The sequence below is a fragment of the Vidua chalybeata genome, chromosome 24, assembly GCF_026979565.1.
Source record: "Vidua chalybeata isolate OUT-0048 chromosome 24, bVidCha1 merged haplotype, whole genome shotgun sequence".
Classification (NCBI taxonomy): Eukaryota; Metazoa; Chordata; class Aves; order Passeriformes; family Viduidae; genus Vidua; species Vidua chalybeata.
The window spans coordinates 7,074,859-7,098,442 of record NC_071553.1 but is presented as its reverse complement, the minus strand read 5'-3'; the positions used below and the strand labels follow the sequence as shown (position 1 = coordinate 7,098,442).

General features: G+C 43.3%; 1 protein-coding gene and 1 long non-coding RNA gene across 3 annotated transcripts in view; both read right to left on the bottom strand.

The window, feature by feature from the left end:
- Positions 1-21,692, bottom strand: part of MAGI3 (membrane associated guanylate kinase, WW and PDZ domain containing 3) — a 59,394-nt gene extending 37,702 nt beyond the window's left edge. For both annotated transcript variants that reach the window (XM_053963953.1, XM_053963954.1), the window contains exon 1: positions 21,369-21,692. In XM_053963953.1, the coding sequence (XP_053819928.1) occupies positions 21,369-21,690 (322 nt within the window). In that variant the 5' untranslated portion in view covers positions 21,691-21,692. The remainder of the gene's footprint in view (positions 1-21,368) is intronic.
- LOC128799489 (uncharacterized) lies at positions 6,811-10,941 on the bottom strand. The gene is made up of 3 exons (XR_008434738.1): positions 10,811-10,941; positions 10,481-10,568; positions 6,811-6,990 (listed from the first exon to the last, which is right to left on the bottom strand). It is a non-coding gene; the product is annotated as an uncharacterized LOC128799489 (long non-coding RNA).
- Positions 21,693-23,584: the final 1,892 nt, after the last annotated feature.

Sequence of the window (23,584 nt, the reverse complement as noted above, 5' to 3'; positions counted from 1 at the left end):
GTAATACATTGTGTGCACACAAAAATCCATTAACCATGGGAATACAGTCAGGAGAATTGCCAGTGACCAGGGTTTACCCTGATAATGCAAAATATTTTAATACTCTGTTATTAAACAGGAGAACAGCAAGGTTCAAAGGTCTATACAGCTCTTTCTGATAGAAGATCAGACACTGAAGGAGATATATGCAGAACTCAAATAATTTAAAATAATGAAAGGGTTTCAAATAAAATGGAAACATAACCATTTCCTTCAACTCAACACTGGGGAATAAAAACGCAAAAGAACTTTACACAAGAGAAGTTTGACCTTTTTTATTACATATGGAGACTTTCTTCCCTTTAAAGTGATATCTTCTTGAGAAGTGAAAAAAACACTGAACAGATTAACAATGTTTTGCCTATTTATAAAGATTTGCTGTATTTTCAGAAATGAGGTAAACTGGCCCATGATTTCCATTTCAAATCAGATGCATTGACAGTGATGGTAAAGAACAAGAATCCAGACAAACTGCACCCTGTGAGTCTCTGCCACTGTCAGGTTTGAGACAGAGAAAAGGATTTACAGGGATGCATGGAAAAATCACTGAGCCCAGCCTGGGAGCTTGAAACACCTCACAAAAACCAAAGGTGATTCACAAGATCTAATTATGACTCTCAAAATGACAAAGGGACGTAAAGCACAAGAGCATATATCTCCTTAGGCTGGGTGGGGGAGGGGAAGCCACGCGGCCTTGTCCAGGAAGGCCGAGGGCCCAAAGGTCTGGAACCAAGCCAGCTCCTGGAGGAAGGGTGGAGAGAAGCGGAGATGCCTTTGTTTCCCCCCCACCCCCCCCACCCCCGCCCCCGCCTCCAGAGGGAAAGTGACAGAGAGCCTGACGGCACCTGGAAATTTGCCGGCAGAGGAGAAGGAGAAAGGGGGGGGGATGATGCCCAGCGTGGGAGACGGGATGCTGGACAGAGATTTCAGCCGTCCAGGGAGTCTGAACTTTTAACCCTTTCCGGGAAATGAGGGCTTTGTAAAATATTACTCCTCCTTGATTTGTAGTGGAAGAGAGACAGTCCGGGAACTGAGATGTTAGAAGAAGAAATATTTAGGTGGGAGGAGATGATGAAGTAGCTTTTGGCTGGACTTTTCTTGTTAGCCATGGACTGAACCAAAATCTCCTGCAATAGAGACTGCATTTTAGGGGGATGCAGTGGTGACCCAAGGAGACCTGCTTCAGCTTCTAACAGCACAGGAATGGCAAGAACAGAAGAAAGCTGAGGAGGGAATGGTGATGCCCTCTGTCTTCGGGAAGAAGATGATCTCTGTTCTTGGACCCTTGGCCCCAGGGGAAAATGGGGGGGACTGTAGTACCAGGATGAGAAGCTGAACTGTTGTATCTTTGGGTCCGTGGCAAAGCATCCTTAAAAGAAACCCTATGAGCAGTCTGTCCATGCACGGTGGTGAGAGCACTGTGCCATGGAAAGGAGAGTGTCACACTGGCAGATTTTCTCCGGGCGGTTGCCATGTGTGACAGGGAAACACAGGAGGTGGCAACTGTGTTTCCTGGGGGGCCTGTGGTGCAAGAGAGACTTCTCTCTCCCTTGATAGCTTGAGTATCGATTATCTGAAGGGTGGTAATTTGATCAGGAATCCCGGGTGATGTTTCATGGTGGGTGTTTTAGGAATTGGGAGGAGGAGGGGTGTTTTAAAAGGTCTTCATCCTGGATTTAGTTCATGTGTTTTTTGTAGTAGTAGTAGTTTAATAAAGTTTTTTTTTCCCTTTGTTATTAAGCTTGGGCCTGCTCTGCTCTGTCCCTGATAACATCTCAAAGCATTTATTTGGGAAGGTGTATTTTCATGGGGGCGCTGGCATTGCGCCAGTGTCAAACCATGACAACCTGTAATACAGAGAGACATTAAAAAAAAAAAAACAACATTTTTTTAACAATAGCACTTTATTAAAACTTTTTAATTATGCACTCAAGGCCTTGCTGAGTTTTAATCTCTGTGCAGTTCAATACACTGCAGAGGCTATTCTGGGTAAGTTGTATCTGTCGCTGCAACACTTGCACTGTGAAGTCGAATACAGACGCTTACAGCCATGAAATAAGAGTCCTCTGTAGCTGCCACAGGTTGCCAGACACGATTCCTGTGAGGGTTCAGCAGAGCCTCCCGTGTTCAGCCTCGGCTGCAAACTCAGCTGGATCCATTAGGATCCTGTTTCTTCAGCCTAGGCTGCACCCAATTTAATACATAAATCATTTAGTCTGCTCTTAATTGAAAAATGGAGCACCAAAACAAAGACAAGTAACCTGAACAACGGAGATGATTTTCCTACGGCTTGTTTTTTCCAATTTATAAATAATCTTCCATTCATTCCCTTAAATGTACAATGTGAGGTTTTAATTTATTCACACTAGAGAAAATGCTTTACCGAGACAGCAAAAAAATCCATTTGGTCTGGAAAGCACAATTAACATATCCAGCTGAACAAAATGTTACTTGAATTCCCAGATTGTTCTAATATTAATGCTTCCCTTTGGAAATCTCCAGCTTATGTGCAAATTCAAACTTACTGACATTTAATATTACTCCATGTCACACTGCAACAAGGGACCGCACAGAGGGCACCTGTGCAGGTTAACCTGTCATAGCGTTTGGCAGAAACTGCCAATCCTTCTGTCTGTCCAGAGAGCGCGTGTTTCAGATGTAACATATGTCCAACATACCGTACCTCATTGCTTAAGCAGCATGCAGCTCTACAGAATGACACACTTCAATCACATCCCCAAAGAAGAATGTCCTTGCATCTGCTCTCGGTTACACAAGCCATTTAATCTACTTGGGACTTGGCACTGCTTTCCCAACAGAAGGGTACGTGTTCACATTCCAAGACCTTTTTTGAGTGTTCAGATCAGAATAGAACTTATGCAAATCACAGACAGGTTTATTTTGAGCCTGCTTTCCGTAGGAAGCAAGATATGCAATTACACTCTGCATAATTTCTAGGCCCACTAACCTATTTCAGTATGGCGTTTGGCAGGGCAGGAGTCTGAAAAAGATACTCTATTGACAAAGATACTGCATGCCTGTTCTCCTTTGAGCAGACAAACCTGTGGGGTGACCATCCACTATGGAAAACAGAAAATGTTCTCAGCAGAGGTGTCCTCTAGCTGTGTCAGCGAGCAGCAGTGCGTCGACTGTCGCAGCTGGACCTATAAACTAATTTACACAACAGCAAACTGGGCTTTTAAATATCAGCCCCATCCTGAACATCGCTGCTTTGCACTGCCTGCAAGTATAGTACCTCTTAGATCATTCCCATATAGGAATGTCACCCAAGGGCATTTTAGTGGCTCCTCAATGCCACTTTCCCATGAGACCCCCCCCCAAGGTCCCACCACCAGAGAGGCCCCCTGAGCACAAGGGTAAAGGAGCAATTCCTGCTCCGACAAACACGAGTCATTATGCAACCTTTATAAAGGAATTAAGAGCTTCCTGAAACGGGCTTTCCAAGGAGCCTGGGAAATCCCAGCAGTGCTGCAGAGTGGGCTGCAGCATTCCCAAGGGACAGCTGATGCTTCAGGCTGCAGACTGCACTGCTGTGACTCACCACACTCTGAAGGACTCTCAGGAACCCGGAATCACCAAGATCTACGCGCCAGGTCAGCACTCCTCTGATCAAACCCATAGAAGTGCTGTGTCACAGCAGTATTGATTAGAGACATCTCACAGTTCAATTGGAAAACAACCCCCCCACAGTGCTCACTGCACAACATGGGCAGTCAGTGAAATCACTGGAACTCCAGATGTGCACCAGCCATGACTAATGTCAGTGCCTGACTCACACAGTTCACACGGCAATTCTACACCAAGGGATGCTTTACTCAGCCTGCTGCAACAGCCAAGTGCCAGGGGCACACCAGTGTGCAGTGCAGCATCCCACAGAGAGCAGAGACGTTGATCCACTATGATCTATCACACCCATGAATCCCTCTGGTGTCACTGCATGAACTCCAATTCTATTATAATCCAATTTTTCAGGGAAGCTTCTGTTTACAATCTTTATCACAGGCTGTTGTTGAAGTAAGAGAAGACCATTTCCCTACATGTTCAGTTAATCATCACATAATTAAAAATTAAGGGAATTTCTCTTTCTGCTTGCACAAGATACCCTATTATTTCATCACTATTCATTTAATTAGACTTATTTTTAGTTATGGAGCTCAGGATTTTCAATTAACTATGAAAGAGTGCTTTCTCCAAGGAGTACACATGTGAGGAGCTGAATGCCAGCAACAGAGGCACTGCTCAGCCTCTGAGATCCAGCTGCTTTCTAGTGAAGTACTGTGGTAATCACATATCCTCTGAACAGAGAGAGAGATAGCTCTCCCAGGATTTTCCTGGGAAGCTGTGAGAAGCTGTGAGAAAGCTCAGAGAAAAGAATGAGAAACAATTTTTATCTTAATTTGCTGCATCTGTTGTTTGGTACATGTGGAATGTGTTATGGAGATTGTTTATCGAAGAAGGATTTCTTAATTGGACTCTGATGATGGTGTTTTGATTTTATTTGACCAACTGGAGCCACACTGTGTCGGGACTGTCTGTAAGGGTCACGGGTTTTTATATGGTATAGTAGTAGTATAGTTTTTAGTATAGTGTAATATAGTATAGTACAATAAAGCGATTGATCAGCCTTCTGCAATCATGGAGTCAATGCTAATTATTACCCAACGGGAACCCCTGCTATGATAAAGTACAAGCATGCTGGACTTACCCAGGCAGTGTCGGCACATCCCATCACAGCCCCTCCCTGCAGGAACCCAGGTCACAGCAGCCAACCTGGCACAAATGCACCAGAGGCGCTGACTGATGAGCTCCAAAACATGTCTGGGAGTGGTGCAGGATCCTACTGACAGCCACAGCTCATTCACTACTCTGCCAGAGGTGCTCACCTCACTGTTTGGCACAGTCATTGGAATTCCTAACAAACCCAGCCAGCTGAAGCCAACAGACTCCTCCTCATTACTGATGCAGCATTTAAGTTGAAAATCCATGCACTTCCCCATCACCAGTTTGCAGAAAAACATGTCTAAAACCAGTTCTAAAATCAGCTAGACTGACCTTGGTGTGACTTACCACAATACAGTCACCTCTTCAGGAACACAGGTGGTTGAACTGATGCTGCCAGTGTTTAATGTTCAGAAATTTGTTCTTTTTTTTCCCTAAATTAATATTATTATTTCCGCATGCTGTGTTTACTGTTTTACATATGCCTCTGCCAAGGAACTGTTAACTAATCACCATGAGATTCATTTTGTTAGCACACAGCTGGGTACTTGGTCTTGCAATATCTGTTTCTCAGCATTTCTTTTTCTTACCTATCTGTAGTTAGCAACAGAAGTGTCTCAACAGAGGATGTCAGTATGTGGAAAAAGAAGCTGGTAACCAACAGCTATTAAAACATAAACCTTCATATTAATAACCAACTCACAGAATCATAGATTATCCTGAGCTGGAAAAGACCAACAAGGATCATGAAGTCCAGCTCCTGGCCATGCACACAACCACCCCAATATAACAGCAATATGATGATCTTCTTCCAAGAAATACTTCTGCAATCAAGTGTTCAGAACACCTGCATTCAAGAGATTGGCAGATTAAAAATGAGCAAATAGCCTATTCATTAAAGGGATAAATTTGATTTTCATAATTGGAATTTACTGAACATTAAAAGAAACCTTGCTCTTTCAGTAGTCAATTGTATAACGGATTCAGCTCTAGCTGGCATGTGTTAGTATTTCCTCACCTATGGAGAGGTCATTCCACATGGGGAACACCACAGCTGTATTTCCAATTATTTTTAACTTCAGAGCAAACCTCTTCCACTACACTATACAATAAACTAGAACTACTCAAAGCAAAGAAAAAGAGCATGGGCAACAAATCCTCAGTAACCTCATTTTCACTCTATGATTTTCAGCATAAGCCATGTACAAACATACTTCAAAAACCTAAACCATCTGATTTTAGAAAATCTGGCAGGGCCATGGCTATGGTCAGGGTACAAATAGTACAATCACTCGTGGCCAGCTTCAAAGATAACTACTAGCCCTTCTCCAAGTACAATAAATGACAAAATAAACATTTCAGCAGTGAACAAGAATCAAAGTCTAGAGAACAGGGCAGCAAACAATTGCTCCCCAGCAGATGTCTGCGAACAACTGTCTGGTTGATATGCCATTAAATTCAGTGATTAATTTGCACCAGTTATGTTGTTTCAATTAAGACTGTCCAGGGAACTGCTGAACAGCCCTGGAGGTGTTTAAAAAACACGTTGATTTAGCACTTGAGGACATGGTTTTGTGGTGCTGGTTGATGGCTGCACTTGGTGACCTTAAAGGTCTTTTCCACCCTTAACAATTCTGCAATTCTATAACTTAATGTTTGCACAACCATGTTTGGCACAAGGTGAATGTTGTAAGCAAAATAATAATGTTGTCTAGGTCATGAGACAGAAGGAGTCCTCAGTTACAATAACAGAAGTTTCAATGCATTCAGACTGCAGTGCATTCCACTAGGGAAACTCACCAACCAGTGTCTGTATGGAGCTGTCTCCAAAGGCTGGAGTAATTTATATTTCCTTAAAGAGCTCACAAAATTCAAGACCGACACAGAAATGGAATCCTTGTAAGAAAGCACTTCAAATAAAGAGACAGCTTCGAAGGCAAAGCCAAATCCAATTTCTGTTCACAGTTTGCAATCAACCAGAAGGCAGCTATGGCTGTGCACCCCAAAAGGAACACCCAAACTAACAGCACAGACTTTGTTCCTATATTTATTGCATCATTCCTTTCCTATCATCCTTATCTGACCATGTAGGTTCTGCAGTAATCTCTCTCAAATGCTCCACGATCACTAGAGCACAGAGCTTGTTACCCACAGTAGATGGTTCTTTTCAAAACACTCCTTTTTCTCCTCACTTCCAGGACACACATGAACCTGAAGGCAAGAGTTTTAAAAGGTTACATTTTTGTCTGAATACCAGTATATGTTATATATCAACTGACCAATGTAATAAAACATTCAGCTAGGTGATGAAAACCCATCCTGCACCTATAAGCGTAAGAATTACATTGGGCAAATCTGACAGCAGGCACCTGTCCTAACCACATTAATCACCTCACAAAACTGCGACTGGAACGTAGTCAAGATCCTTCCCAATTTTACTCTTCACATCGAGTCAGAATCAGTCAGCAATTACATAGCGAGCACTTGATTGTTACTAAATAAATCCATTTAAATTCCCAAATTCATTGTTCAGTCCCCATTGTCAGCTCTACGGCAACAGCAAAGAAAAGGAAACAGACATCTTGCTGTTCAAATAAATTATGGGATGAAACAGAGATTAGCTTGTCTTTACCTGCCAGTTTAAATTCTTATTAAGAGACTTAATGAGGCTTTCCCAGAGACACTGTCAGAGCAATCAGGTGAAGCCAAGGCTGTGCTGTGTGTGCAGCACATCCTCACCTGCCCAGCACAGGGCACCCGGGAGGTTTAGGGTGCCAGCTGGTTGTGACTGAAGAGGGCCAACTGCATCATTTGTTACTCTAAAAAATAACAGTGCAAGTCCCACATGCAGGTTAAGAATAGTCTTTGCACAGCAAAATTCCAAATATCCTCTGCTCCTCAACATAATTTGCCACAGCACTGAGGTCCAGCTAAGTTTGCAGGCATTGCTCAAATTTTCTTCTTTTGAACCAGATGTACATTGTTACATCAAAAAGCAGATTTTATTTTTATCTCCGCTTATTCATTAAATAAGAAAAGCCTTGCACTTTGCATTTAGAATTTGAGAAAAGCCTTGCATTCGGCATTTAAAACAGACTGCCAGGTAACAACGAATGCCGAATCTTTTCAGATCACTGCAGTCTGAAGTGAGCACACAGTTCTTGTGTTCCAATTTCAAATTCTTTAGATAACACCAAGTTCTGCCAAAGAACTGGGTGGTTTTTTTGAAAACACTGTTTCTGTCTTTGCCGTTTCCTTAATATCCAGCATCTCTGCAGCCCCACACCAGGAAGAGCAGCAGACCTCTTAAGAACATAGTTCAAATAGAAAAAAATCTTACGTATTTGCCAAAAGGCAATAAATAAGTATTTCAAACAAATTTTCTCCCACACAAAGGTAATTCAATAAAGCAGAAAGTGACTCGAGTCCTTTTTCTTTTTGCTGCATTTCACTCACTGTAAGAAACAGCTCACAGAAAGAACTTCCTCATGTAAAAGCTTTTTTACTATTCCTACAGCATGACACTTCACATTAGAGATCGGGTTTGATGTCTGAATGGAAGACTATCCTATTTTTAGTATACTTTTCACTGAGAGAACAATTGGTAGTTCTGAATACTTTGCAACTTCCCTGTGGACACGCTACCTGCACTTGTGTACAAATACAGGCAGATGAAAAGGTTAATGAATACCCCGAAGATCCCATCCTCCACTGCCCCCGACCGGCTGCCAATGTCTGATAAAAATAACTCCATTTTAAGCAGTGTCTAACACCACAGTTTAAATAGGGGCTCATCTACACAACAGTTTTCATGCTCCCTCATTTCAGGTTCCCTCCCTCTGCAAAGGCCAGAGAAAGTAAATAACCTCCTGCTTCGTACCAGATACACCTGTCTCACCTGTATTTTGTTACATAATTTGTGCTAAAATCTGACTGTTGCAAAATCTATTAAAGCTATGCATATCACAGCATGGTAACAGTTTTCCAGTATCCACAGAGTTCCAATTCTCAGTATTTCAGATAAGGAATTGCTGGAGCAACATGAATGCTTCCAAGGCTTCTTTACGAGGCAGGTGCCAGCTCCAGTGTCAGAGAGCTAACAGCTGGAAATGAAGAGCTGTGCAAATAACTTAAGTTTTAAAAAATGTGCTAAGAACATTGTTTCAGCAATAAAAATACCTCTGATTTACAAACAGTTGTAGCTTCAGGTTCAAACCACAACTTGAGTTTAAATAAACCCAGGGCAGACCCTGAACCCACCAGATCTGACCAACATCCACCAATGGGGAGACACCAAAGGCCAACCTGAGCTGTGGCCACAGGGCATCTCACCTGCTCTCTGGGCTGCTCTGGGAGGGAAGTTCAAGGTTATTTCCAACTCAAGACACCCAAACCTGCACGTCAGCTTACAGGTGATGTTATTTCTGCACTCCTGTTGGCACTACAGAGGGGCCCTGGGGCACAAAACAAGTTGTCACTACACTCTCAAACACCTTCTGCAAGCTATTTACTATGGCGGAAAGATAACATGAACTATTTAAATGAATAAGGCCATTCAGTCATCCAAATGAAGTCACAGTAACGCATTCCCGGTGTGGTACCTTACGGCTGAGCCAACATATGTAACTTTTCTGCTAAATTCCTCAATTCCATACCAACAAAGTGACAGGAGATTTAAGAGATTTATGCTATAAACCCAAACTTCATTTTGAATCTGGACACTTTAAAGGGGTTAAAAGACATCCTTGGGTATGGAGGACCCACATATTCTGAAACATTTTGCAGAACAGAAAAATATACCACACAGTACAGTGTAAATAACATTCATTTCACTGCATTTATTTGCTATTCTGATGAACATTACGAGTCCTGCCCTAATGAATTCCTTTAGGTACTTCTCCTAATGAGCATTAATTAAACTTTTCCAGCATCTCTACCTTCACCACAGAAAAGTAATTACTCACTGCTGCCCTACAGAGAGGGAAATAAAATCCACAGGATTAGTTTTTTTTCCAGTGAGTAACTAGGGCAGAGAGGAAAGCCTGCAACTTGACTCTAAGTTGCGTAGTCCATAATTCCACAACACGACCAATACTTCAGGCCCTGGATTGAGTAAAACTGCTTTCCTGCTGCCTGTAAATAAACCACTAAAGAGGGTTTAATAATAGTACCCAGGTGTGTCAGGGACATAACTATTTGCCTTTTTCAAAATGTATAAGAAGACACAGCACAAGCTATTACCTCAGCTGTTCTGCATGGTTTAAACCCCAGCTGCACACACCCATCCACAGTTCATACCTTATCTAGCAGGGAATACATTTAAAAAATACTTTAGTTGTATATATGGCATATTATTGCCATGTAAAACAAAAAGTACACGCATAAGTGGCATCTGAATATGTCAGATCTTAAGTCATAGAATCATAGAATCATCACAGCATAGTCTGGGTTAGAACAATTTTTTTTTTTTTTTTTTTTTTTTTTTAAACAGGGACCAACATTCATTATGAAAGAAAAGCACAGCAATTTTGCTGTCAAACTTATGTAATGAGTATTTTTTTTAATATGCCAAATACAACTCATTGAAGTTCACGTTCCAAACATCATCTTCCAAGGAAGCATTTTCAACTAGAAGGCAAGCCAAGTCACTACATCTCGCAATACATTCCTTAGCACTGGAATGCCACATTTGATTACTTACTGGTACTTTCCCTCGATGGCACCCACAGCACCAAGCAATTTTCACAAACAAGTCCTCCCTGCACCAAAGCATTTCCAATCTAATCTCACTGAAAAGAAGATTAGTGAAATTACTGGGAGATAATAGTTGCAGCAAACACAGGTAAAAATACTTCCCTGCTACTTTTGGTCAGATGATTTTTGAGGAATTCTTTAGAGCAATAAAGGATGAAACAAGCCATTAAACATAATTCCCAGGACTCTGCCTCTCTTTTACATAACAGGATTGTGAAATTCCTCCACTGCCCCCCACCCCAAGTACATGCATTAGGAGGAAATAATTTCTACAAACCTAAAACTTTAAGGCTTAGTTATTTCCTGATAGTTCTGTGGTTTTAGAGGAAATAAACTGGATGTTAATCCTCTTGCATTTAATGACTAGTACCAGCACACTCTGCTGCTTTTTGCTGCAACAAGGTCATGGCAAACCTGGTGTATAAACAAAGCAAAGTTGCATCTCCAGGCAATGACATCTCAAAGAGGGGGATGGCTTAAGTGGTTTGGGTGTTATTGTTGTCAATTTGGGAAAAAAATTGTGTCAAAATAATTTTTAAATCCATAGAATTAAAATCATAGAAACATTTCATAGATTTTTCATAGAAATCACTTAGAGGAGGGAAGTACTTAATCAGCATATCGACTTACACCAAGTTCAAATAATTTATCAATGGGTTTATGCTTTGGTTTTTAATAACGTCAGCAAAAGAAGAAGTAAGTTACATACATGCACCTCTATACTCAGCTGCAGGACAAAGCTAGTAGGCAAAACCAGCTGCACAAACACCAGAAACGTGCCAGACACAGCACATGGCCCTCACTTCTGCTTCAGTTACACTTTTGCTGTGATCTTCCAAAAACTCCTGCAGGGAAAAGGAAATCTTATATGAAAACAGGCACTTCTGCTTTGTGCTTCAATTAGTTTTTAAGAGAGTGATTTTCCTGCCCAGACTCACTAAGCTGTAATGCTGAACATCCCTCCCCAATAGATGTTGCGTGTCCAGAACCCACAGCGCACACCCAAAACATGCATGCTTTTTCCTAAAGTTTGACTAACTACAGCAACTACTGAAGAGACACGATACTTTTACAGGGATTACTAAACTAGACAGCAAACCACCCGGTCATCTAAAGATCACATCATAGAATCCCAAAAGTGTTTGGGTCAGAAGGGACCTTAAAGCTTATCCAGCTCCACCCCCTGCCATGGGCAGGGACACCTTCCACTAGACCATGCTCAAATATATACTTCATCTTCTTATCTTTAAGTTAACTTTGTGAAAAACATCACACAAAGAAAAGCACAAAGTTGCCTATCTGCTGCTTTGTCTATTTCTTTATAACTTTTACTAACAGTCTTAAGCACCACAGGAATTTAATTCTCAGTGACTTACAAGACTATGTTCCTTATACTTAAAACCAAATCAGGTAATTTTTTTTCTTTGAATGCCAAGAATTAAAACTCATTTAATTATTTGGATTCACCCAGTTGCCTGATTTCATGAACTAAGATAGAGATATTTGCAAATAATCTAAGACCTACTTAAATACCTTAAACCCCATATTTTAAATTTCTTTCTGACCAATGTTTTTGGTCATTCCACTGAAGCCGCAAGCACTGTCAGACACCCTGCAGCAGTGGGTCCCAGCTTGAGGCCACTGAAGACTGAGATGCCCCAAGTGACGCCCACGGTGTTAATGAAGCAGACCGATTTCAAGCAGGCTTAGGTTTGCCACACAAAACTTGGTGACACTGGAAAATTCAGACAAACAAGTTGAAAGTTACTGCTCCAGAGGAAAAAACACTTTCTAGCCTAACAGTACTTCCACTAACAACTTAATTTAATAAACTACCTCACTGTATCCAACAGTAATTAAGCAGTTGCCTCAGAGAGAATTTTTTCTCTCATCTGTTCTTTCATCAACATGAAAGAGAAATTTTTTCATGTTTCTTCCACCTAAACACAACACTGGTGTTTATGCCACTGTGCCCTGCTCCCACCTTGGCTGGAGGACGGCTGAGAGGGCCGTGATGGTTCCAGCTTCTCCCACCAGTGCCAGAGACAGTCCTGGATAGTCCCAGCCTTACCAAACCAACACAGTTTTGTACTACTACAACTGTGGCTGTAGTCAGATTTTGTTAGGCTCTCACATCAGAGCAAACTAGTCTGGATTTCATCTTCACTAGCTCCGATTGCACTGGATGTAAGAAGAGAAATACTAACTGACAATTCACACAATCACATTAACCTTGTTAATTGCCTCTACCATCTTTTCGAAAGAATACCTCATTACCATTTTGATGGAAAATGCATTTCCAGACTCCAAAATCCAGAATACTGCTGATATTTATACAGCACTCCCAATCCATATTCATCAGTCACTGGCTGCCAGGCTGATTGCATTTATTACCAAAGGTAATAATGAAACAGCACTTTAGTAGAACACAGTAAAAACCACCATTCAAGTGCACCATGATCTGACAGAACTACAATTCAAGCTTTACTTTTTTTTTTTTTTTTACAAGTAACTGAAGAGACACAACAATCCAGAACTCAAATTATTTCACTTTTTAACGGTATCTCAAGAAAATAACTTACAATGGATCAAGTTATATGAACTACACTATTCAGCAAGCGAAGAATGATATAGGATGGATAGTAAACACACTAGGGATTTTCAATTTGAAGAAGTTGCATTCAACTGAGAACAATCATCAATTCATAAAAAATTACAGGCTTGAGAATCATACATATTAAAAAGTAGCTTTAAGCAAGCTTTTTTAAACGTAGCCCTGAGAACATACTTTAAGAGCTTCCTCTCAGAGTTACAACTAACAACCTGGCTGTGCTTTGCAAACAGAAACACATTTCCACACAAAACCATTACTTTAACAGATTGCGTAAGCACAGTGATATAAGCCTGAACAAAACCTTGCTGTGATTGAGTTTCATATTGAAAGCTGCACCTGGACTAATGGCAGAACATGGCTGTGTGTAACTACTTGTATCTGCACCTTAAACGACTGGGGACAGCTTTACACAGGTTTTACAACCCTCTTGTTACCATTAGCGCCTTTAGTGTCTCCTAGACAAACACTCTTCCTAAGACACTGCCCTTTCCACCTAAAGTACTTGCTCCTGCTTTTAAAGCTAATCAGACTGGAAGCCATGTTACCCAGCTTCTGCTGAAATAGCACCTGGGAGAAGATCCCATTTCCATTGTGACCCACAGAGGGCCTAAAAAAGATCAATTTAACACAAATTCAAACACCAATTAACGTCAGAGATGACAAATGGCTAGTAATTCTTATTTTTGTGATGATGTAGCAGATCAACACAAGTCTGCAATCTTCCTATTGCATTTTTCCTCTCACCTGTTCAGCAGAACTACATAAGGAATTGACTCATAAATACAAAGAGCTCCTATTTTTTTTAATTCAAATCTAATATTCTCAAGAATATGGTTGCTTTGAAGAAGAAAATTGTTCCCATTCAGGAAACAAGAAGCAATTTAACTAACAGCCCATGAACACAAGAAGATATTTCTTAAAAGGAAGCATTGTGAATTAAAAACAAGAACCAGAAGAATGAATTTAAAGATCTTCAAATACAGCAATAATGAAAACTAGAGTAATTTTTTTCACCTGTGAATTTGAATGTACAATCCTCGTCACATTTTAAGATTCTTTAAGTTTTGCAGCTGAAAAATAACTAAAAGCACATGCTTCAATAATAAAAGAGCATAGTGCAGAGCAAGTTATATGAGCATCACTTGCTTACTTTAGGAAGTTTTCAAGAAGACAGTTTAGTTTCAAAGTGACTTTGTTTTATCAAAGCAAAATGAAACTTCCTTGAAAAAATTAAGGATATTGTATCTTCTGAGATAAACCACGGCCATTTTCTACAACTGAGTAGCACTTCATTAAATCCAGACAAGAACTGAAGAGTCATACCTAGACAAAAGTCATTGAGATGAAATCTGCTGTTGAAATCATGACTTCTAATAAAGGTTCATCTTTAGTTCATTCTTGACTTCATTCACAGATTAAAAAAAAAAAAAACCTCCTGCCATTGCAGAGCAGCAGCAAAATTACTCTTGAGGGATTTTATGCAAGATCTCTGCTGGCATGAACACCTAAGGTTGGTGGGGGCTAGTAAAAACCCAACATAAACATATGTGGAAGAATTTCAATTGAAACTGTCTACCCACACAAGGAAAGTTCTTTCCAGGAATATCTGGAATACAAGTGCTTGACTGTACAGTCCCAGTGAAAATCTGATTCCCCTAAAACAGGGGACTGGAAGAGGTGGGTTTAGAGAACACAGACAGCACCCTGTGCCCCACCACCAGTTCCAGATAAATAAACTATCCTACAGGGTCTCTCCTAAGAGACATCAAGGATTGAAACAGAGAAGAAAACTGTTCTCCTGAAGGGAACAAAAAAGCATAAATTAGTCGCAAAAGCCACATGAGGCCTCCTTATCATCTGAAATGACCACACCAAGAAAGAGCAGAATCATTAGAGGGCATCGCTGGTGCAATCATTACCACAGCACTCATCGCAGTAAAATTTAAACAAGGAAGTATGTGAAAGGGAAAGGCAATAAGGTCTTGGTCAAGAGTACATTTATATAAAGAGGAATATTAGAAGCAAGATTATAAATTACATGAACGTCCAAATACCCAGTGGTATTAGAGCTTAACAGTCCTCTGCATCCATACATTTAAGGTGCAAGCTTTTTGTGCAGGGCAGCGCCAAAACTGATAGAGGACAGTTTTAGAGAGACAGCCTCCAGCAGAAAGCACTTCCCCTTCAGTTTTCTTTTTCAAGACAGCATCATTTGATGAAACTGGGATACCTCCATTCATTACAGCAGACCTATATGCTTTGGGCTTCTCGTAGCATGATCAAATGGTTCAACCTTTCCTCTGCAGTCCAGAACGGGTCGGTTCCTCTCAAGCAGGGAGGGCAGTTTCCCACAGCAGCACTCAGTAGCCTCTACTCAACACCCACCAAGGGCTGTGGGACCTGAGCTGAATGCACAGCTCCTCAGGCTTCCTGAGTAACACATTCCTCTCTTCCATCGTAGAGCTAGACCACTGCCAGCTTCCACAGAAACACAGAATTAGGGTAATGCCTTTCCTCTGAGAGACAAAATTATCCTAGTCTATGTACTCTGATCTCTGTTTCAACATGGCACCTTTAGAATTCATCCAATTTTGTGAAAACCGTCAGGGAGTGTGGCTCGCCCTCCTCTCTGCCTTAATTGCTACACATGCAAATGTTTACCCCCACATGGAGGCTTTGTGCCTACCTCAAGCACAAGAGGAAATGTAAATGAACCTCAGATACTTGGCTTCAAATATTGTGTCTCAAGGGCTGAATCCTGCTCTAAGTCGCTGGATTTATCACCAATTTCATTCATTCTGCTTCAGCAAAAGGACCCCCCACCATGCACAAACCAAGTCATAACATTCCCATTAATTCCTGCTAGTAATAGAGGCATTAGGGATCCAGGCATTAGGGATTCATCATAGTCATGTGAAAAAATGGATCCAGCACTAAGTTGTCTTCTTGTAAGCGTCAGGAAAGCTCTTTGGGAAGGTAAGGCCTGAGACTTAAAAAAAAAAATCAGTTTGGTATGAGTACATCCACCTCTCAATCCTCTCATCCTCTGCACTAATGTTCTGTAATTCAAATAAAGCAATAGATCTGAGGCACTTAGAGGTGTCACATCACAAAACTGCAGACAACGGTTGAGTGCACGCAGAGCAGCAACACACATCTGCTTTGGACTGGGGTGTACTGAACCTATTGGAAACTGCATTAAGGACTGGAAAAAGATCACATCAGTTCTGTCAGTATGAGCTGGGATGTCCTCCACGTGTTCTACTGGGGGGGGGAAAAAAAAAAAAAATTCAAAGCACAAACTGACACTCACCAGAGGCCAGGCAATCCTGACTGGAGACACAAAATAAATAAACCAGCTGGAGGAAGAGCTCCAGCCACAATTGAACAGAGACCCTGAAACAAATCTATAGGAAATCACAGTTTAACAGCTTCAGAAGCACTGAAAAAAAAGTCCGAAGAACACTTTTCATCCTTTTACATCTCGCTGCATTTTTTGATTAAAGATCAGTTTCGACACAATGGAGCCAACGTGCATTCACTCCAAAACCAAGGGACCAAACTATGTGCTCTGGAAATATTTCTCAAGTGGAAGAGCCGTAAGACTCTGTCCATTTCCTCCCACATCCTCTTAGCGTCCATGAAACGATAGTAATTGACACAGAGTAGCCGAATTCATCAAAGCTCCTTAATCTGGAAGGAGAACACATTCCTTCCTACATAGTATCTGGTAATTCAGCCTGCAGAAAGAGGAACTTGTAGATACCAGTAGTTTTTCTTACTTTAAGTCTCCAGTCTAGTTTTGGTGTATGTTGGTTACCATGCTGCTGTGAAGAAAGAAGGCACTCGGGGTTGTACTGATGAGTATTTTAGCAATCCCATTTGCACATACAAACATCTTTCTGCCCAATTCTGAATCATCACAGAATCACCATCCTAAAATGGTTTTAGGTTTTAAGGGACCTTAAAGACCATTCAGCTTCAATCCTGCCACCATGGCCAGCGATACCACCCCTGGATCAGGTTGCTCAGGGTCCTTGAATATGCATGCAACCATAGATTTTATGCAATCACAGAATCACAGGCTGGTTTGGGTTGGAAGGGACCTTAAAGACCATCAAAGTTCTATGCCTAAACCACATTTCTCCAAGCTCTGTCCAACCTGGCCTTAAACACTTCCAGGGATGGGACAGCCACAGTGTCTCTGGACAACTTGTTTCAATGCCTCACCAGCTTCACAGTAAAGAATTTTTTCCTGATATCTGATCTAAACCTATTCTCTTACAGTTTGAATCCATTCCCTTTTGTCTTATCACGACTTGTGCTTCCAAAAACATCCATCTTTCTTGTAGGTTCCTTTCAGGTACTGGAAGGAAAGTAGTTTATCCTACAGAGGATGAACTTAGCACTCAAATACCATGGATATGACAAGAACATTCTATTTCTCTAATGGAAATAGAAGATCCTGCAGCAGCACTAGCCAGTTACAAGGCTAATGCCCTAATCCAAATAACGCCAGACAGGGAAGGTCCTTGAGCACACAACAGCCGTTGTTTGAATGCATGTAAGCAGGCAATTAGCTGAAAACCAGCACTACCCAAGCATGGCTAAAATACAAACGGACTCATTAGGATGAGCTGGCCCCTGGCAGCTTGTGTGCACATCCATACAGATATCCCACTGGACAAGCTGCCCTAGCTCTCTGTATGGCTGCCTTGCTCATCTAAACAAGATGATGATGATGAACTACACATAAACAGAGGTACGGTTATCATCTCAAAGTTCATCTAGAACTTAAGTTTTATTTAGACAGCTTAGATCCCAGCATCAGTCCCAAGTGCCACTGGCAGAATACGCAACACTGGCCTTCCACAGACTATGCTGAGTCAATCCCTATCGATAATGGACCTGTGGATTTTCTGGCTAGTCTGCACACACCTGAGACCATCCTCACGTGGAACACGATATTCAGCCCTGGCACAGTGGTCTTGTTCTTCTTCCTCAGCTAATCAGGTAGGACATTAGGAAGAACTTCACAGAACAGGTGATTGGGCACTGGAATGGGCTGCCCAAGGAGGTGGTGGAGTCACTGTCCCTGGAGGTGTATAAAGAAAGACTGGAAGTGGCACTTGGTGCCATGGCATTGGTTGACAAGATGCTGTTAGGTCATAGGTTGGACTTGACGATCTCAAAGGTCTTTTCCAACCTAGTTGATTTTGTAATTCTGTAATAAAGACAGGACAAGAATGGGAAGGACAAATTTCTTAATCAACAAAATGGTCCATCGTTTGTGATGTGCAGTTAACAGATGGCATTCAAATTAACATTCATATCCTTCAAGCGTCTTATTAAACAAGCCTAAACAGCATTTTGAAGTTTCCATTTTAAATTTTCTATGAGCTTGCAAGAAGTATCACAGATTTTACTGCTGTCAACTAAAGTTGTTACTGCCTTTAATCAGGGAGTGACTATATTATGACTTGAACTAAAGCAGTTCAGATCCTGCTGCTCAAGGTCACTAGACCACCTGCACAGACTTCACCTGGAAGATGGAGCACCAAACGCATCCTTTAAAATGCACAGACAGACTGTGAGCATCAAGACCTTAAAAACACCCTACAATTCAGATTCAAGGAGACAAATCCCTCACTGTCAGCCCCTGACACTGGATTCCCTCAGACTTCTGTCCCAGTAGCATCCAAGCCTGAAGAGCCATGGGGCACAGAAAAGGTCTGCTGGCAGAACACTCCATGCCTTTCAAATGATGGTTTCAATTTTGACTGTGGAAAATCATGAAACACAGGACCTTGAAATGCAGTAACACAATTACAGGTCTTTGAGAATTCAGACATATTATGTGCCTACCAGGGACTACCAGCTCCCTTCACCTCAACCACCCACATGGTCCCACGTACCTTCCCAGATGCCTTCCAAAACTTGGCAGGTTTGGATAGCTCTGGATCAAAAGGAAAGCCAAATTCAAAGTCACAGGTCTTCACAGAGAATGCCTTGTCAACAACTTTCCTAATTACATATACCCTGACTGGAAAACTGCCACTGAGCAGCTGTGGCAGCCTTGCAAAAAACAACCAAAAACCAGCATGCTTTAAAATACTGTATTCAAGGACACTAAATCTAACAGAGAAAATGACTACAAAAATCATCTGATGTGGTACATCTGTTCCAGTATGGGAAAAATTGCTGGTTCTGAAGATTCGGTTTGATCTGTTCCAAAAGTTACATAAAATCAGCACAAAAATGCTACTTCTCTTTGTACAATTCACCAGCACTGGGTTTACAAGCTCTGGATGACTATGCTAAACAGCACAGGTCCTTACAAGACTCCAGCAGCAGTTTTCTTCTGTTGAGAAAAACATTCCTCTGTTTTAACCAGTTACTAAGCCACAGGAGAATTCCGCTCTTGTATTTTGGCAGCTATACTGCCACACCATGCTCACTCAGCAAGAGCCTCATCCAAGTCAGTGATACCTTACTGAAAGCCTACTTGAAAATCCACCTCACCAAAATACTCGGATTTGATTAAACCAGCCAGTGAAAGCAGCCCACTCTCCTCATTAAGTGGTATTGCCAATATTCTCCTTCTCTTCTAAAACTCAAATTTTAATCAACTTGCTGGAATCACCAACCAGCCTCCGTTGATCTTCTGGACCCTTTTCTTATCAGTACTCTATATTCCCCACTCCTATCCCTTCCACACCACCGAGAATTTAAGGAACAGATAACACACTACTGTTGATACCTGGAAGTCCTCATGAACATCATCTAGCTCTTGCCATTTTCTACTGCTAATTGCAACAGTTTCTTCTAAATATTTTCTGCCGGTTTTGACAGTTTGACATTGCTGTTATAGAAATTCCCAGCACAAGAATATTCCTATTTCCCTCCATAGGAAATACAAGAAATCCCTATGAACTATAGTTTCATCTTCCAAAAGCTTTCTCTTTTAAAAAGAGATTATCTTCTGTCTTAAACAATTTGTCCCTCTTTTTAAAATCCTCTTAGTCCACATCTAACTTGCAGCTGTTTGCTCTTTTCCATTTTCTCCCTTCAGAAAGGACTTCCAATTTTGTAAATTAAGATAAAACCTTTTTCAAAACCTACCAGGCTTCTGTAGGTGCTTTTAAGATGTGCGTCTGTTTCTTTTTTTTTGATTGTTGCTTTAATTTAGCAAGTTATATGAATCAGGACGAACAGCACAGTCTCTATATGGAAGACGACTTTCCATTAGTGGTCAAACAGGGTAAACCCGACTTAAAATACATATTACATGAAGTCAAATAGCCCCCAGCAGTTACCAAAGAAGAACAAGACAAGTGTTCAGCAAAGAAGCACTATGAGAAATATTATAGACCCTAATCATAGAAATACTGATATCCATTGGGATTCAGAGAAAGATAGTTTTTCCCAAGACACCTTCTTATAAGGCAGCGGGTTCACATCTGGGTTGCCTGACCAAGAAAGCAATAGGTACCTCTAGAGCCGCATGAATTAACTCATGCAGCTACAAGTGCCACTATTCAGCATTAATTTGACATTTAACAGGCACGTTGATAAATATGATTTTACCACAAGCATTAGTTAATTGAAATGTACTCAAAAATAATACAAATCTGTGGAAAAAAGAATAGCCGGAGTTTGTGCTCAGGGTATTTATCTCTGCCAAGTGGGAAACCAAGAGGATGAAGCGATGGCACTCCGGCGCTCCATCCCGGCCATTCCCCACCCACCCTCGACCTCTGCAAGCAGCGGATTATATAAACACCACGGAAAGCACCTCCTGCGCCTCCGAGAGGAGGACGCAGGCACCAGACCCTCCGGGGGCCACCGAGTCACCCGGAGCCCCGCGAGGGTCACACCCGCACAAACACCGCATCGCGGCGGCGCGAAGCCGGGCATTCCGGGCGGGGAGAGGCCACCGGGACGGGACTGGGGAGAGAGCACCGTCCCGGGGCCGCCCCGACACTGCGAGACCGCCTCCCGCCTTGCATCACCCCCCTCGGCAGTGGCGCCTTCCCGAACCCGCGGAAACTTTCCCAGCGGGGCACCCGCGCCCCGGATTCCGCCCGGTTGCCTCCGGGCGCCGCTTCCCGCCGCGGCCCTCCCGCCGCCCCGCAGGGCGCCGGCGCGTCCGGGCCTACGCGCGGCCGGCTGGGCGGCGGCGGGAGGGCCTCGGTCCAGCTCGGCGGCGGAGGGCGCTCACCTGGGCGCACGGTCTTGAGGCGCACGGGTTCTCTGAAGTGCCGCACCACGGCTAGCGTGTCGCGGTGCGTGAGGCCGCTCACCGGGGTACCGTTCACCTCCAGCAGCACGTCCCCCGGCGCCGGCGCCTTGCCCGAGAGCAGCGCGGGGCCCGGCGAGCCCTCGCCGCCCGCGGGCAGCCGGCCCGCCAGATACGGGAACTCGCCGCGCTCGGCGCCGCCGCGCAGCAGATCGGGGTCGGGGCCCGCTGGGCCGCCCCAGGACACCACGCACTCCTGCACCTTGCTCAGCCAGTGCCGCTTCTTCCGCAGCGTCTTGGACATGCCGCAACACGGGGCGACGCTACCCACCCCGCGCTGCCGCCGCTCCCGCCCCGGCCGCGGCTGCCGCCCGACTGCCGCCCCAGCCCCGCCTCGCAGGCCCACCCCTCCAGGCTCCGCTCTTCCCGTCTCCGCCGCGCCCTGCCTGCCTCACTGGCCGCGCCCCTCCCGGCCTGACACGCCCCCGCCGCCCCTGGACACGGCCCTGGCGCGGCGCCGCCGGTCACAGGCCGTGCGGGTGCTGGGCCAGGCTGAGCCGAGCCATGTAGGGGGCTTAGACCCGGCCCCGCCGGGACCCCCTAGGAGCTATGGCACGTTCCGGATGTGGCCCCCTCGCCCGGAAAGAGCCCCTCAGGCAATGCCCGCCTAGGCCGGGGTATCCCCTCAGCCAGGAGTTCCCCAGCCAGCGCCGGTTGCAGCGGGGCTTGCGTCGTGCAGGATCTCTCCTCAGCCAGAAGCTCCTCAGTCAGTGCCCATCCCAGGCAGGGTCTCCTGTCACCCAGCATCTGTGTCAGGATCTCTCCTCAGACAGGAGCTTCCCTCAGCCAGGGCCTTACTCAGCTAAGAGCCCCCAGTCAGCTCCCACCTAAGGAAGAGTTTACCTTCAGCCAGGGTCACCCCTTAGCCAGGAGACCCCCTTGGCAGCTGGGTTTGAGATAGGTGTGAGAGCTGAGGTGGGGTGTCCATAATCCGCTCTCATGTTTGCACTTAGTGCCTGCACAACCTGACAGGGGGAGACACCACTCCTCTGTATTCCCAGCATTCCCATGGCTACTGCCACTGGAACCAGTTGGTTCAAAGTAGCTTGACAACCTCAGGCCAAAGCAGAGCTCAGAACAATTTAAATATAAACATACAGATACTTTTTCAACTGTAAAACACAAATCCAGTGGGTTTTCTCTTCCCATGAGCCTGTTTATTTAGCTGTGAGTCAAGGATCTCAGCATAGCAATTAACTCATGCCAGGTGCAGATTACACGCCAGGTATGCGACATGTACATCCCAGAATTTGGGAGCACAGCGCAGTTGCCGAACAAAGGAAACACTAAAAAGTATGAACCACGGGAAAGTTCATTCAAAATCAGTGTCACTGCTATAAAAGCTGGAATTTAATTATTTGAAAGCTTTCTGGTTCAAATTGCAAATTTCACTGCCCAGTCCTCAAATTTTTTTTTTCTCTTAATCAGAGGCTGAATTTTCACTGCAAATCTCTTGTGATGTCTACAATGTTTTAGGAGTGTCTTGAAGGCTCCAGCTGTGCCCAGTGAGCTGAATTCCATAAGGAGCAGCAGGGCTGCAAAAAAACCCCTGAGTCCTGAGAAAGTATAACCTTGCCATTGTTTGCAAATAAAGAGGTATGACTGAAGTACTGCTTTCCTTTCTGTAGGAGGAAGTGAAGAAGCTGATGCCTGCAGAGCCTAAAGAATATTTGCTGAGTTGTAAAACAATGGATTTTTGTTCCCATTGCTGTGTCCCTGTGTTCACCTCAGCCTAGACAACATAGTGTGTTAGAAGTATCAGATTTCAATACTGAATTTTGCAACGATAAATAGCAGCAAGTGAAACCACTAAGAAACCTGCTCATAACAAAAACCAGTAACTTCTGCAACCAGAAATTTTCCAGTTCTTAGAGACTTGTTTACCATTAAGGCCTATTAGTCTATGGCTTTTACAAAAAAAAAAAAAAAAAAAAGGCAAGAATGTTTGAATGTTTCCAAAGTCAGAAGAACACCAATCTTATAAATAAAACTATGCTTGCTGGGGTAAAACAATGTAATCCACACTTGTTTTGGGGGCATTAACCAAATGCTACAAGCACAGGTTCAGCTCATCGTGTTCGCTGCTGTTTGAGCACATTGGGCCGCCTGCCAACAGGCACGGAAAAAATCACCAGAGA